The sequence below is a fragment of the Haliaeetus albicilla genome, chromosome 4 (assembly GCF_947461875.1).
Source record: "Haliaeetus albicilla chromosome 4, bHalAlb1.1, whole genome shotgun sequence".
Lineage (NCBI taxonomy): Eukaryota > Metazoa > Chordata > Aves > Accipitriformes > Accipitridae > Haliaeetus > Haliaeetus albicilla.
The window spans coordinates 1,692,816-1,710,246 of NC_091486.1; the positions used below are offsets into that span (position 1 = coordinate 1,692,816).

Sequence of the window (17,431 nt, forward strand, 5' to 3'; positions counted from 1 at the left end):
AAGGAAAGACTGCGATGCACACACATCCCCAAGGCCAGCTGCTTCCAACCTGGCACCGCACTTGGAGGACTAATCAAGATTTCACTTCAGGAAAAGATAAATCCGTGTTTACCTATATGTTAGGGTTTATGCTTGGAAGCCGGAGGCTGAAGTGGAAAAAACCTCTCTCCAAATAAACACTGTGAATAATTTTGTCCTTGACACAATTCCCCCCAAGCCCCTCCAAGGACAAACAATCCATTGCCATGCAGGTGGACTGCTATAGTGGCTGAGGTGTAGCCATTAGCAGATCAATTTACTTGTTTATAAAGTCCAATTTGCAGCTATATTATTGTTAGGAATATGTAACTTTCCAGGTTTAATAGAAAAAACACATTTTAACAAATAATCAGTGTCCTGACAGGTAATGAAGCAAGGGGTATTTGCATATCCTATTCCCATTTTTCACCACTTCCTCTTTCTTACTGTATTTTTTTCCTGTATTAAGAGAGTTATGTACAGCAACTTTCAAAACACAAATTATAGCCAATAGAGGAAAGAAGCGTATTATTTCCCAGGACAAATACACAGACTGACACGCTCCCTGGTAATTCCTGAAGACAAACCTTCCTGTAGTCAATCTCAGGGGGTCTTTAATGAACACAAGGAAGCAAGAGGGGCTTGGGGAAGAAGGAGGGGAGTTTGAAGAGCCTGAGGACGACGACTGCATCCATATTCCTCTTACCATCACTCCTCGCTGTAGTACCGCCAGTGGCAGCAGTAGGACGGCGCACGGCCGGATCCTTCTCGCCAGCCCACAGTACTACCCAGGCTACTGGTCGTCGCTGGGTGCAGCAAGCACGTCCCTCCCGCGCTGCCCTGGGAAAGGGGCGCGTGGCCAGTCCACCCTTCAGACCCAAAACCGCTCCAGCAGCCGCCACTTTGGCCCAGACTGACTGTTTTGCATTAGATAGCATCTTTCCCCTGGGGATTCTGACTCTTAATGACTGAGATATTCCATCACGGGTTTTCCTTGCAAATGCACTGTAAAAAAAAAAAAAAAAATCTAAAAGCATTTTGCCAAGAGCCAAAGCGCCTGCTGCCTTGTGGGCTGCCTGGGCGCCCTGAGCATCTTCTGCCTCAGCCCACCGGCACCAGCACTGGCTGGCATGCTCCTCGACCCACCAAGAGTCAAATACATGACTTAATCCAGACTGAATATAGCCAAAGATAGTTGTAGTGTTAAAAATAACCCTGGGAAAACGATTCACAGTGAAATGCAGTGGCCACATTAACTGGAGGCATGATTTGGTTCCCCGCTTGTGTTAACGTGTAGAATGTATAATATCGAATACAAAAGAAGGAAACTGCGAAAGCTGTGCTCCCCCTGGGTTTCCCCTCCGCTGTCTCAGTACAGACAGGCAGCAACGTCTCCCCTGCGAGCACCCTCGGCGTGACGGCTGTTACGGCACCAGTGTTGCCGCTTTTCAAGGTCCCGTGCATCAGAGGACGTATCTCCACCGCAGAGGACAAGGTCCCACCTCATGGGACACCACTGCCGGTGCCTGTCCCCAGCCAGGCAGTGTGGCTTGCACCCGAACACTCACCCTGACCCAGGTATTCCCCCTCGGGATGAAGCAGCACGGTACAGCAGAGAGTGCAGAGAAGTGACCGCTTTATTTGGTGGGGAATACATCAAGCAGAGAGAAAAATGAAAGAGTTTACCAGCTCCTGTATGCACACCTTCCATTATAAAGGCACGGTCATTTGGAGTTTTTCCCCACAAACTCCACATGCCAGCTTCTCAAATATGAAAAGTGCTCAATAAAAACGCCATTGTTCAAAGTTCCCATAGTTTAAGTAGTAAAGTTACACTTAATATACTCAACTTTGTAATAATCTGGACGCTTGCCTGGGGACAACTTGAAGTACCATTTGAATCGCCGTTGTTTAGTGCAGGGCTGGCACCAGGCAAACCAGACAGGACCCTGCGCAGCTGCAGATGCTTAACAGTCCTTTCCACTTTCTTGTGCGGTTGTCTCTGGGCATGCAAAGCTGGGGTTGCACCTCCCGGCAGGACAACAGCTCACTCTCGCTGTTCATTTTCTTGCAAAGTAATAATAATAATAACAACAACAATAATAATAATAATTTAGCTTTAAATTACACTGATACATGGTGTATTTATTGATTTTTTTTTTTTTTTTTTTTTAAAGCAAGCCCAGCCTCATGGCCCAAAATCCCAGCAATGCCACAACAGGCTGTAGGCACAAGCGCTGCCAACACAGCTCCTGTCTGCAGCTTGGAGAGGGAAAACCCTGCTCGGCAAGTGCAAAGTTAAGGGAAAATAAAGGGCTGAGCCCACACTGCAGACTGGTCTAGCAGGAAAGCTGAAGCAGAGGTTTAGCCACTGCTTGGCTGAGGACAAAGGGGTTTGTTTAACAGCTCAGCTGGAGCACGGCTGTTGGCACTGCCCGGGGTCGAGCAGTTTGTGCTGAAGCAGGGACCCACACCGGGCAGGGCACAGGGGCTGCTGCAGCAGGGCAGCAGGCTGGGGCGGTCAGGGCTGCCCCTGGGGAAAAAAACCCTTCCTTTTTCCACTCATAGTCAGCAAAGGTGACTCTTTCTTCTGGAAGGCATCCAAGGATGCCCTTTCCTGGCTGCCAGCGCCCGTTGCTAGGATCTGCAGCTCTTTTACTCTCTCTCCCCCTGAAGGACTTTCATCCTCAATGTCAGGCTTCCTATGTGCATCTGAAAAAAACAGTTACAATTTGCAGAAATGCAAAGCAAGAGTTGTTAAATTTAATCAATTTCTAAGGCAAGTCCAGCTACATCTCAAAAATCCTGGCTTTTAGCAGGAACAGTCCCCTGATGTGACCAGATACTCTCCAGAGCATATTTCTTCTCCTTTCCATTTGCAAAAAAATTAATAGTCTTTTTTTTTTCCTGTTTTTTTGGTTTTTGGGGTTTTTTTTGTGTGTGTGTGTCTGTTACTCACTTCTCTGTGCACTGAGGTATGAAAAACCATTTTGTGCATTTTCAAGCTATTATCCTCTCTCTGGAAGATGCAACATTCCTAAGACCAAATAGAGAGATGGGTTTCTGCTGCTGGGCTGCTGCTGCTTTTCTGTTGCAGTCCCTCACATAAACCGTGACGTGTACGTGCCCTTCATGGACAGCATACAGCACTGAACACAAGCATGAGCATCACTTCATGTAGCACTGGAAAAGCCCAAAGGCCTGGGTCACCCCACTTGGCTGGTTTCACCACCTCAGCCTCCTACCCCTCCCTTCATTATCACCAGCAAACAATCTCACGTTTATATTTTTTTATAACTTTCTGCATAGCAGCCACTGCTGCTGCTTTTATACATTTTTCTTCCTAAAACCCATGTGCCTATTATTTCCACTTACCTAGTTTGAGTCTAACAGGGAGGAAGGTGCCCGTGCAGCGCTGCAGGCACCCAAGCAGACGGCAATGGCCATCCTAACCGAGCTGTGCAGCACTGAGTGTGCATCACCTCAGCACCTTCCACAAACCCCAGGGAAGTTATCTTTTTAGTAGAAAACCTAGAGTCCCCAAAAACCAGCTGTTCCGTAGTGCACCTGGGCCAGACCCACCTCCATGTTCACAAGGAGCAATCGCAGCCGGAATAGGGTATTACACTACCTGAAAGTCATTAATTATTTTGTTTGTGTTTACTGATGTTCTCAGGTTGATCTGTTCAACACTAATGAGCCATTTACTCTCAATTAGAAGCCTCTCTCAGAACAGAGCTCTAATTCCAGTGAGGTTTGCTGATGAATTAATTACAATGTGAGCTCAGCCTTCTGCAGGAGCCTCTCCTCCCCTCGGAGCAAGGTCCCCTGAGCCATGGCACCCAGTGAATATTATTTACCTTAACGCTACTGTTAGTGACACATTCGCATGGGTAATACATACCCACAAACATACTTAGAGTGGAAAGACAGGATGGTTTCACAGGCATCATGGATCAAGCAACGTCTTGAGGCATGTTTGTTGGGCGGGATTTAAAGTCTTAAGCTCTTTCAGGTTAAAAAAAAAAAAAAAATCCGTTTTTTGTTATGTATGAGGTACTTAGTATAAAGCATTATATGAATTTCCTACAAAACCTGCCCAGGTCTGGCTGCTGAGCAGTACTGCAAGAAACAGCCACAAGCAGAGAAATCTTGCACTGCGATGCCTGCTTGAAAAGAAATATTAAATATAAATCTGTGCTATTTCATCACGCAACATTAAGTCAGCAATGTTCCACTGTGGGAAATTTCATCCCCATTACTGCGTACCGCGTGAATTTAAAGCATCTGCAGCATAATGAGGAAGACGAAAGGAGCTCCAGTGAAACACTGTGAATATGCTTAGCACTACGGTTTGCGTCCCGTTAGATGATTGCAGCTAATATATGTGAAGTGTCGCACTAGAAAATAAAAAGGCAAAAAAGAATGAATAATTAATAGGGCTCTGAAGGGTAGTTTGGAAGATAGCTATATTTAGAGAGAGGCTCTAGGGTCTGCTTTCCATCCGGTACCTGGACTGCAGACGGAGCAAGTGCCCTGGACCCCCTGCAAACTGCAGTGCTGCCATGCATTGCCCCCCCCCGCTATTAACACCTGAGGTTTTACAAATGTACGTACAACTTTGGATACAACCAACTTGTAATAAGATAGTGCCAAAGATATTCTTCAGGCACCGAGGCGTGTATGAGCTAGAAGCGATGCCCTTTTCCTCCATGCCGAAGCATTGCTCCTCGGCACAAAGCACCAGGTACCTGGTCGGATGGCTGTAAGCTGGCTCGCAGGCACCCCAGTGCAAGAGGAGAACGCCCAGGTAGCCCCAGAGGACACAGATAACCCCAATACGTTTCCAGTGAAGTTTCTATCCTGTAGACATCAGCGTCTCCAAGAGCTGAAATTACCATTCTGAGATGCAATGTACTTGGGAGCAAATTCTGTGTTACCTGGAATGTGATGAACTGGAGACAAGGAAGTAAGACGAAAAAAACCTGAATTGTGCTGCATAACCTGGCTGAGAAGCAAAAGCTGTGAGATACGCTTGGCTTGGTCATGTCATGACAGCATGCAAAGTAGGTGTACATGGAAAATATCGGAAAGGATTTAATAATTTAAACAAGACAGAAGGTTCAGCTACTTGGAGATTAAGGGAAAGGCAGATGAAATCTGTTTCAGAAAACTGCCCACTCCCACCCCTCGGGTACCCCACAGGCACGGTATAGCATCACTTTATCACACCTTGCTGAGCTACAGCTGCAGTATCGCTGTGAGTATTGGAGCGAGGACAGGAAAACCAAAACCTCAATGGATGCTCACAGCGGCTTTTCTGTTTTACTGCTATCGTAGGTTAGTGTGCTTAAGCTGTCTCCAGAAGCTCTTAACAGACTACTGAGAAGACATGTCCAGTCCGCCTCTTTGCCAGTTACATAAAATAAGGGAGCCAACCAACACTGCTCAGCTTTTCACAAGGGTTTTTTCATGACTGAACCTCATGTAAACACAAATAGTTCTTTACAGGCAGAAAAGCATAAACATTTCAAAGAGCAACTTGTTGGTGAACATGGATTGCTCAAGAATAATTCCTGTGCAATGCATTATACAATTTATCGGAAAAGGAAAAGATAGGGCAATAAGGCAGGCCATGGGATGGAGATGCAAGCTTCTGGCTGTATTTAGATATTAAAAGCTCATTTTAAGTATTCACCCCTGTGGCCAACAGCTATTTAAATGGGAAATCCTGGGGGCAATGACTGCAATTTGCACACCACCGCAAAGTAAAAGCCAACAGAGAATCTCCTTCCTATCCCTGCCCCACGTCTTTCGGGACATCCTAATAAATCTCACATCCCCACACCTGTCCAAAATATTAAAAAAAAAAGAGTCTTCACCTGTGTCAAGTGGTCCAGTACACACAGAGGCGGCAAAGCAACCCCTGTCACCCGCTGCCCACTCCGTCCCGGCCGGACCCCCGAGCTCTGCTGAACCAGCCCATCCTCTGACCCGCCAGCTGAAAACATCGGCAGTCATGAAAATCCTCCTGGAATATTATGGCTTTAAATTTTAAGGCACCGATAATCATTTTTAGAAAGCATTAGTGTCTCAGGTGCCAAAAGGCTGTTTCTATATTGCCCTGATAAGGTGTTTGTATGAAGCAACAGAGGGGTTTCAGCTTTTCTTGAGGAAAGTCTCTCTATGTTGTTCTCCTGAACAGACAGGAGGTGAAGAAAAAAGTTGTGTTTTCACAGGTGAAATAGAGGAATAGCCTATCACAAGAGAAAAGAGAATTCATATCCAAATGAAAACATCAATAATACCACTTTGAAACACAATTTCCCATTAAGAATAATGGTAATAATATGATTTGAACAATAAATCTTAACACCAGAGCAAGCCACTTTAGAAACACAGCAATCTGCGTCCACCAAAATTGGGCTCTTTTATGTTAAGAAAAATATTTTTGCTATTTAGTTTGTTATGTATTATTCCTCCATACTCCTTTTGGTTTTAAACATTCTTCTAATTCTTTTCTCTCTTTTTCTTATGCCATTTCCTTCCTTCACCAGCAAAATACTTATTGGCACGTTCAAGCTCCAATCTGGCAGCAAAACTCTGAGAGAGGAATTCAGAGGATGACACCAGCTACCAGCTAACTAACGATTAACTACTCCATGGCCCCAGGGCACCCTCAAGCCAACCACTTATTTAGGATATTCTTTGCCTAACAACACAGCAGTAACTGGGGAGAATTCGGTGGGATGTCCACCCTTCTGCTGCTGGTCAGTCACGTCTAAAAAATTGGAGTATTTGAAATTAAAGCCTTCTCTGTCATACCTTCAGCCATAGGAATAACGAAACACATAACAAAAAAGTTTACTTTACACAAACCTTTTCTAACAAATCTTGTTATTTTTCAGTAATTACTGAAATTTCTATCAAGTTTGGTGTGGTTCTGTATTTCTTCGATAACTCACAAATACTTATTTGCAAAGCAGGTTAAGCATGACGAGGGGGTACAGAGCCAGAGCCCCTCGGGCTCTCCACGGCTGCACATGCACTGTGCAGCTGGATTACCTCTGTACCAATTCTGGCCTCTTTACTGCCTCTTATCTAGGGTAATGATTCCTAAATTAGAGATCTTGCACTTCCAGTGCTGTTACAGCATTTATCACTGCAGCTGTGAACTTGGTGGAAACACAGCTTTTAATGTGGGAACTAAAATTACAGCTCCAGGGGCAAAGGCGAAAAGGGGATGACCAGTGGAAAGAACCCAGGTGGTTGATGGGCTGGGAACACTGGTCTGCAGTTCTCCACATGGAAAGGAAACCAAATTCAGCACCGAAAGAAGCACATTATTGATTCACAGCTCTATCCAGGCATCGTCTTTATTACCCTTGCCCCTTCCTATACTCCGAGGTCATAATTTTAACTTTAAAGTTGTTCTAACTCATAGTTACTCCGGTCCCAAAAGCACTCCAGAAGCCAAAGTCAGCCAGAAACCCGCATCCGCCCAACATTAAAACACCACAGAAAGGAGGGAAAGCATCGTGGGTTTGCTGGAGAAGCCACTCTGCAATGCAAAACCGTGAAATGGCTAGCAGCAATCGACAGAAAAAAGATTGAAAGACCTTAACACAACACAGCCTAGTCGGACACGGTGGCATACACATGTCCTTAATCACAAACAATTAGTCATGCCGTGTCCTCGGTTATTTATGCAGGAGATTGGAGTGCTCAGCTTTGTCCTGAATTGTCCTGCTGCAGACACAGATCAATATCCTAATGAGGAGCAGAGGAAATCTTGTTAGAAAAATTGTTGCTCCAAGAGGCCACCTCATTTTTACTACATTTATTTCTGCATTTCTGTATTATCTTTCCTTAGGCCTGCCCAAACTAAACACGTGGTGACTCCCGATGGGACTGGGGTGCTCGACTCACAGCTGAGCAGCCGCGGGACCCCACACCATCTCAAAGTCATCGCTCCCACAAATATCCCGTCAAATCCATTCTCTGCCTGTGGAAAGGATGCAGACGCTACCTCCCACAGCAGCAATGCCAAGTGCAGCTACAGCATTCCTTCCTCACGGGCTTACCCCAAAAATGAGTCCCTCCCACGCCAGCGCTGCCGTGACGCAGCTCCGGGCAGGGGCTGAGAGCAGCCTGGCAGGGCAGCGCTCGTCCCTCCCAGACATTCTGACCATTTTGTAGGTATCTTTACAGCCCTTACTGCTACCTGTGCGTATGTATCTCGCCTCCAACCCAGCGCTCCTTCTGCAGTTCACAGTACCACCCTGTCGCCAAAAATAGCTGTTTCAGTCAGTGCCTGTGCTGGGGGAACCCGTTAGGGTGAATGACTTCAGGAGGTGATTACTTTTTTAAACCTTTGCCTTTTTAATAGGTAAGTAAGCTTTTTACATCACTTGCTTAGCTCAACCATAGGTCATTAATTTTATTTTTATTTTAAGCTGGCAGAAGCCCTGCTGGGTCTGCAGGGGCAGAGCCGACCGCAGACGATGGACATTAAAAAAAAAAAAAAGAGCTGTTAATCAGCGTCCCCTGTTAGCCCTCAGTACCTTGAGGTGTATTTCCCCTCCTTTACTGAGCATGACCCCACATTGCCATGCCCTGCAAGAGTGGGCATGCAGGGACCGCGAGGGTGCTGCCGCAGGGGGGTCAGCGGTGGCCTGCAGATCTGCACCCCTGTGGGTGTTCCCTGCGCTTACACAGGGCTGCAAAAATCTTTAGTACACACGTCACACCTCCTGATTAATGTCCTGTCACCAACACGTGCATTCTTGTAATTGCTAGTGATATTTAGTCCATATCATGTTCAATTATTTTTCTTTTTTTTTTTTTTTTTTTTTGTTTTACCTATGTCAAGGAGTTGACTTTCTGTCAACATACAAATTTTGCAAGCACATTCTGCAAGCTGGCAGAACAAAAAACCCCAAAGAAACAAGCAATTCCACCAACAGACAGTAAAATGGTCTATGAAGTCTATTTATCTGGAGATTTATTGATTGTGGGATTAGAGCTGGTTCAGCGTGTTATCTGTGTGAGGCTGTGGCAGACAGGACGCAGTCCTGGCTGGAAATCATCCACTGTTTATTCAGCTTCAGGATTTGCTTTACGCATGTGCCCTACCCATTGTGTTAAAATTCTTTCTGTTGTTAGAGATTTATTTCATTTCTTTCCTAGAAGGATTCTTTGTGCTCAGGTTTTGTCACAAATGGTAAAGATTCAAGGAACCACTGTGTGACGAGGATGCTAAGACCTTGGCAATGAATTTTGTGTGCTTACAAGACTGTAGCACTACCTGACACACAAAATACCAATAACGTGTCTGGTTATCATGTGCCCAAGCACAGCTAGCAACAGTTTAAGCATTAAGTCCAGGCACTCCTTGCAAAGAAAAACTCAGTAGCATCAATGCTCCCTCCTCCCCGCAGCTGCTGCTGGATAGCACTGCCAGTGAACGCTGCTCCTGTGATACCACCACAGACCTCAAACAAGCAGATAAGAAATAGTAAAGGCAAGTCATAACTCTTCAATGGCTGTATTTAGCAGGAAAAATCAGATCAGGCACCTAACAGCACATCAGTTACCCGATTACTGTATTTATTGATGTTTTTGAACACAGCAGCAGTTACGGTACGATGATCAAAGACCCCTCCGAAGCCCCTACAACCATGCATCACCTTGGCAATGGCTTGGCACATTGCATATTTATGTCTCAAAAATCAATATATTGCATAAAGCCCCTTAATAAATAACTGGCCAGCAGCAATGTGTGCCATCACCCGAGCAGGGCACACAAAGGTGCCACGTTATATTTTCTTTACGTAAGCAATCCAAAACAAGAAATCCTATCAAAAAGCATCTACACTGTGGACACTGAATATCAAACAACAAGCAAGGCTCTTCCTAACTTTCACTAAGAAATTAATTGTTAGATATCAGACAATTTTTTTTAAGAAAATTGAAGCTTTCTGGAACTTTGGAGGTGAATTCTGTGAGCTCCTAAACATCTTTCCACAGAAATATATTGGAAATTGTGCTTCATTATATGAAATGCCTTTCAGTATTTAGGGATCCTCAGGCAATTTAGAAATTCTTTAGCAAGTCATACATGACAGGAGATTGAAATCAGGTCAGATTAAGGAAAAAAATTCTTTTAGCAATGTTAATTCTACCTCTTTTGCTGCATTTCTGCTCCTTGCCTACCAAAAGAGCCGTCTGTACCGGCCAGGAACGTGCAGCTGTGTACCATGAATGTATAATCCACAGGATGCAAATATTTTTTTGTCTACCAACTTGCCAAAATATATTTTCCTCCAAGCAAAGACCAAGCATGAAAAATTCCAGTCTTAGAAGTTAATTGACTGGAAAGTTATAAAGGAAGCAGAGAATTACAGCTAAAGTACACTTCTGACCCTATCAGGGAGGCAGGCAATCAGTGAGGACGCAGATCTCCCAACAAGAATAGAAGTTCCTAACCTTGATTCAGAAAGTGAGAATTTACTGAAATAAGGGGAAAAAAAAAAAGTACTTTTTGGCGTTTGGCGTGACTGTCCTCTGAAAGTCAGGGCTGGCAGCCTGGTGTGCAGCGCTCCCTTCCCCACACCCATGCCGTACCCCAGCACTCTCAGGTCCACGGCGGGTGGGGGGGAAGGTCTGACACCGGTGGGGACCAGTACCCCGCCAGCCCTCCTCCCTGGGTGCTTTCAGTCCCACCTGGCTGCCCCCCCCACATGGCACCGTGCCCCCCCAGCACAGCTGCCAGAGGCACCCGGACACCCTGACCCAACGCCTTCCTCTTGGTGACCATCTCCTACCCTTCACATCAACTTACCCAGGTTCAGTCTGAAATAGCCAGGGTTTATACACCATTACTCAAACCAGAAGGGTTGAGCTTGCTATGCAGTGAGTTTTATGATTTATTCATCTACTGCACAAGTAATATGTTGAAGACCTACACAGAGTTAATAAGTAAGAAAAAAGAGACAATGAACCTGTAATAAATAATGCAACTGGAGGAGGCAGCTGTTCCCAGGATCCCCAGCATCTTCTACCGATGCCGTGATGACATGCATGGATCAAAAAGTTCTTTGCACCTCCATGAATCCAGCCTACCTGAACTCTTTTACTCACTGTCAGGTGAGATGCCAGCAGCAGGTTAGATCAAAAGTGCTCAGTTCTGCAGCCACTGCGGATACCCATACAGGCAAGTTTTCTCAGTACCTCCTTTATTTCTAGAGTAGCTGGAAATTTCGTACAAGCAGAACAGAAAAGGATGGAGAATTGTGGGCGCAATATCAGATGCCTGTTTTTCACCTTCCTTTCAAGGCCAACTTTGAGCAACCTGGTCTAGTGGAAGGTGTCCCTGCCCATGGCAGGGGGGTTGGAACTAAATGGTCTTTAAGGTCCCTTCCAACCCAAATCATTTTTTAGGATTCTATGATCCTATGATTCTCTTCAACTTTTTTTTTTAATAAACTTTTTCTGCAGCCATAGTTTGCCATTTAATAATAATGCATTAACGTTTGAAGCAAGCCGCATTTGCTAATGGGTTTCTTCTTTACTTCAATATTAATTCAGTATAACAAGCCAAGATAATAATCTTTATTGGATGCTTCCAATACTAGATCAATCTTAAATAACTTAGTCAAACCATGTCTCCATAACGTAGGATGGCCCCTGCATGCGGAGAGCCAGTAGGCAGGCTGGAGCTGGGCTTCGTCCCATCAGCCCCTGGAGCATCATGCCCGCAAGGATGCAGGGATGCAGCCGGCGGTCCAGCCGGCAGGTTGCCCCATCCCGGGGGGGCACACAGGCTGTCCTCCTAACCGCTTGCTTCTCTAGCTGCTCTCTCCAACCCCCCCAAAGCACCACAAACGGGCAGGGAAGGGAGGCAGGAGGAACAGCCCCCACAAGGGAGGGTGTTACAGCCTACCATGAGCTGCCTCCCAGCCTGCGCCCCGCAAGCACAGGGCCTGCTGACTGCTCTCCTCTCCCCCAAACCCAGCCGGCAGATGCTCTCCCCCCTGCGCTGGAAAAGCTTCGGGGCTGTTTTCAGCCCAAGCACGGTTTTCCCCTCCGTAAAATCCAGGAGCTCCTGATTACATTTTGGATGACTCTCCCCAGCACTCTCCTGAAACATCCCAGCATCTTACCCACAACAGACTTCTTCCCCTTCTTCGTGCCAAACAATTTTATCATAATCTAGTTAGTTACAAGTAGCACTTAGTGAAGGTTTGATTTTGTTGACACATGCAGCTAAAACAGCTGTCCTCTTTAGCTTAAATCTCACCTTGGCTCAGCAAAAAAAAGCAGACACATAACAAGTCTTTAAACAGAAAGTACAACTATTTTACGTGTGAGCCCCGCAGCTAGTACAAAGCAGCAGCAGTGGGCTGCAAATTATCCCTCTGTCTCTGGGCGAAAGAACGAACCCTTGCTGAGGTTCTTCCTTCATAGATGAACCCCCAGGTTTTGTGACCCAGTTACGGATTGCTGGGAGGAGTCAGAAGGTGGAGTTATTTGCTCAGGTAGGATTGCTTTGCTTGATTAGCTTTGGGATATAACTGATGCTCAGCTGTAAGGGTCCGCCCTGCCACAGCACAGAAAGCCCCTCGCTCAGGCCAGTGCAGCCTGCTCCCCACACGATCCCCAAAGAGTCCCTTGTGTTTCAAAACTTCCAAAAGTCAAAAGAAACAAAGTTAATCACAAGGAAGAAGTCAGGATTACATGCCAATGAAGTCTTTTTCAAAAACATACATCAAGCATTGCCGCTCAGTGATTACCGTAATTGCACTGCGAAAGCCATTTCAGCCATTTGGAAATGCAATATTGGGGTTCAACCAGTTTTCCACCTCAGGGAATGGCTGCAGTTTGCTTTCACTACCTGCCAGCCTTCTGAGGGCTCCCCGTGCTGCTCCCCACACAAGCAAGCCTTCGCAGAGAAGTTTTGGGGAAGAAGGTGAGAACTACGGTCACTCAAAATAACCCCATTTAGCGCACCAGCGAGAGATGCTGGGGGCACGGCATCCCCCCGCGCCTGGACGCTCCTGTTTTCCACAGAACCGGGGCACCGCTTCTTCTTTTAGTGTGGCTCTAAGATTTCATCTAAACACACCTTTTGCTTGGCGATTACGAGTTTTGGCTTGACAAGCAATCTCCACACCGACGACAAATCCAGCACGCAGGTTTCGGATGGGGAGAGCTTTGCCATAACTAGCATTTGTAGTTGTAAGCAGAAAAAGCCCTGGGCACACGACCGCCCAGGTGGGCTCTCCAACACTGCCTTCCCCAAGCAGCACATGTCCCAGTCGCATTTTAGCTCACCTCAACAGCCCAGTAAATCACGTTAATTCAGAGCAAGCAAACCCGAGATAAGCTCTTTAGAAAAAAACAAGTGTCCTTCAGCACTCTGAATGCAGAAATGATATTAGAAGGGGCCTCGTCTCTGGCTTGCAGAATGCTGATGGGAGAGGTTTCTGGGATATTTAACGTGCTTTTTTCTTGGATTGTAATTCATGATCCCTCAGGTGAGGGAGTGTGTGAGGAACCACCTGGGAGGGAGCGGCTGGGAACTGAAATATTTAGTAAAAAGTCACAATTGTGCAGTACTCTAAATAAAGAATAGTGAGCATAAATGTATCCAGGACAAGTAACAGGTATCCATGGAGAAGACAGCTGGGCATGTCTTCCAGGTTTTAAGCACACAGAACATCTGCCAGAGGCAGGTACCCTGCTGAATATTATTTAAACAATAGATAAATAAATAATACTTAAGAGGTATCAATTGGCTGCTGACAAAAAATACTGACAATGTCATTAATAATTTAATGAGGGTAACCATCCAGGGAAAGTCTGCATTGCCAGTTGATACGATATGTTAACTAAGGAGAGGAAAGTAGTTGCTACATAAAATTAATGGCTAAGACTTCAATATAATAGAGAAAATAGTCTCTTTACAGCAGAGCAGCCCCAGCCCCCCCAGCACCATGGGGACCAGAGACCCCATCTCAGCCTGGGAGAGAGACATCGACCACTGCCACAAAGGTGTTTTCCAAGGAAAGCCTGCTCCCTCCCGATTACAGAAGTGTGATGGAGTGCAGGAAAAAAACATTTCTGCCCCCCACCTAGCTATGCAAAAATCAAGAACAACGTATATTAAACTGTAAAACAAGAAAAAAAAGCGCTGTAAAACAAAACTAAACACATTTCTGCCCCACACCCAGCTATGTAAAAATCAAGAACACCACATATGAAACTGTAAAAGGAAAGGCCACCTGGGTATTTATAAATGTAAAGAACATAATGCTTACTAAGCTTTCAGTATTACCAAGGGGTTCTACTTTAAGTCAAGCACAATTCTCCACATAGGTAGGACTGCAAATACCCTTGCCACAGAACATGGCAGCTTGTATCGCCTACTCCGATTCACCACTTCTTCCAGGTCTGAAGGAAAAAACACATTTAATGACACTTCGAGCTCTGACCCAAACCCTGAGCAACCCCAAGGCCGACATGATGCACGGCTGCCGTGAGCCATCTCACAAGCACTAGGCTTGGGGATTTCCCTTTCGAAACATCGAGTGAGCTGCATGCCCCCAAACTGAAGATATTTCCTTTTTTTCCCCACCAAGGTTTGGAGAGAAACAGAGAAAAATGTGCACCGCTCACTGCGATGAGGACACTGACAGGTCTTGTCTTGCTGCCAAAGCCGATGGCTTTAAAAAAAGAAAGCGGATACATCTTCTTTTATGTACTTGGACTCAGATGCCAAAGCCAAGAGGACAGGGAATGTTCAGGCTTGTTTCCACAAAGGCGTTGCTTTAGGAAAGGAGTCTTTGTGTGGGTCCTGGTGCAGAACCATGGGTGGGATGTGAGGACCAGCACCTAACAGCCTCTGTCCAATACGAGGGGTTACACAGGGACAAGGAGCTGCATCACCAGCTGCCACAGCCACACCAAACCATCGGAAACACATGGGTACGGGAGATCGAGCCTGATCCTTGCACAGGTCAGGCAGAGATACTTATGGCATTAATGCTAACGGCTATAACAGACCCTGCCTCCCAGGACAGGTGGGATAGCAGCTCTAAAAGCGGGCTTGGGATTTTGGACAGCTGTTCTCCAAACAGAAAACACACCAGGAGATCTGTTCTGGAGTCTTTTTTTTTCACACAAAGCAAGCAAACACACAAAAAAATGCAATAATAGACCATAACTCCAGGTAAGTGCAACTGTTACGCATCAAATGACAGGTATGTGATGCGGGACACAAAACATTAGAATAGGTTTAATAATGAAGTTCACTAAAGACAGTACTTTTAATGAGTATCTAAAACTATGAGTAAATAATTCACAGCTATATTAAAATATTCAGCAGCGTGCAGAAAGTGACCTCGCTCCTCGTCCCAAACATCCACTTTATTATGTTCTCCTAATCCCACTGAATTACGTTTTCCTCTTCTTTTTAATAAACATACTCTTGTAAATATGAGCCCACTATAAATGGTAATATGCCTCCATCTGACCACACATCCTAAACCTTGATGGGCGTTCAGGACCACCCTGAGTCCCTGCTCTGCCCCCGAGCATCAGCAGCAATAAACTGCCCCAAGTGCCAGCAGCAGCAATCACCCTGCCCAGACAGACCCAGCTCTGCAACGGAGTGAAGAACAAGACAACTACACACCTACTTTACATCTGGGCTAAGCAAAGCAGACCAGAACAGACTGCTTTTTGACAGGCTTTTACTGGCTTGCAGTCAAAAAGCACAGAACAAGCACTGGGAAACAGTGCAAAATGTTAGGACCAGTCCAATGTGCCAGCTGGGCAGACAAATTGCAAATGGTTTCAAACCAGTTGCCTAAAGGTGCACTATTAAAACAGAAAAGTGCATTTGCTATTTCAATGAACAACGATTTAGTCATTTGCTATAAAATGTCATTCTTAGATTTAGGGTTTTTATTATTTCTATTTCACATAAAAGCAGAAAAATGAATATTCTACAATTTGACTAACACGTATTTGTCTTTTAATCACCGCATTTACGTTAAGTTCATTTTTTGAGCCCAATCTAAATTTGCCCTTGCTCCCCAGCCTTCTGCAGATTTCAGGATGAAAACCCTCAGCAAATTGTGATACAGATTGTGCCCACCACCCCAGGAACATTTAAGATGATTTTAAAAAGAGCAAAACACGCATGGAAAACCTCCCCCCGCTGTTCTGAGCAGTGTCTGGCCGCCTTTCTGCTCGAGGAGCCTTGGCACTGCAAGAGACATGGGGCAAGAATTGCAGAAGGAGCCGTGGACGCGCCCCGAGGAACCAACCCAGCTGCACATCCCCTGCCTCAGTGGATGCACATCTGGGGAAGCGCGCTCAAACGCTGCTCTCCATTCCAGGAAGCCGTTCACTGGTGCAAGTATAGGATGCACATGCTCTGCCCTGCACACAGCACGAGGAAAATTCATGCCAGTGTCTCTCTGCAACTCTATTTCCATGCCATAAGCATATTTTCAGAATAGGAAGGGTTTGCTGTTCTTCCTCTCCTGTGGGACACATTAGTTTACATATAAACAAAGAGGGTATGGGTGCTCGTGTTCACAGGATGCAGAAAAAATTTATTAACATCAGGTTCTTAAAATGAGGACATTAGTGTGACAAGGTAAAATGTTTCCTTTGTTGATTCGCTGTGTGAGCTGGTATCTCAGACAACACAGAACTGGGGGAGAAGTTAGCACACTGCTGCCCATTCAGTATTAAGTTAAAAAGACAGTATTTGGTGTTTGAAAACCATGCATAGCAGAAGGTGGATGCTCTGGGATACATCTAAAGGGGTACCAAACCAGCAGATGTATAAATACCAACCACAAACACAACCAAGCTCTCTTCTTGGAGAAGGTACTTAATGGTGAAGAACAACATTGTGCATTAAAGCAGAAAAAACACACTGTGTTCAGGACAACGGCACTCCCCATCAGGCAGATGCCGCAGCATGCTGCTCACGCCGAACCTTCCCCACAAGGCTTGGCTTTTGCAGGTCCTGGGGACTAGAAGGAAACCTCCCTCCTTGTCCAACCGGGCTTTGGAAATTTTACAACTGACTCAGTAAGACTGTTAAATATAAAAAAATAATTTCAATCTCAATCTCAACCTAGAAGACAGAATTTTTGTGACAAACACAAAGTACTTGTTTTCTGAGATGGCACAGTGATCAGGAAACGCTCGCTGGCTCATTATTTTTTTCTTTTCCAGCTAAGTATCTCAAAGACATATTTTTAATTCTGTGAGCCCCATGACCTGTGCCCTTGATTTCCAACACTGAAATAGTTTCCAAATTGAATTCCAACATCCATACAGGACGTGTAGGATGCAGATTTCATCTGTCACTTGCAGGTCCTGTCTTCCT

General features: G+C 45.5%; 1 protein-coding gene across 2 annotated transcripts in view; it reads right to left on the minus strand.

The window, feature by feature from the left end:
* The window catches only part of KCNJ3 (potassium inwardly rectifying channel subfamily J member 3), a 58,521-nt gene that overhangs the window by 21,344 nt on the left and 19,746 nt on the right, over window positions 1–17,431 (minus strand). Inside the window, exon 3 of one of the 2 annotated variants that reach the window (XM_069780619.1) lies at window positions 2,198–2,730. The exons of the other annotated variant lie outside the window; for it this stretch is intronic. Within the exon in view, the coding sequence (XP_069636720.1) occupies window positions 2,540–2,730 (191 nt within the window). The 3' untranslated portion in view covers window positions 2,198–2,539. Of the gene's footprint in view, window positions 1–2,197; window positions 2,731–17,431 lie in introns of those variants that run through there. 2 annotated transcript variants of the gene reach the window in all.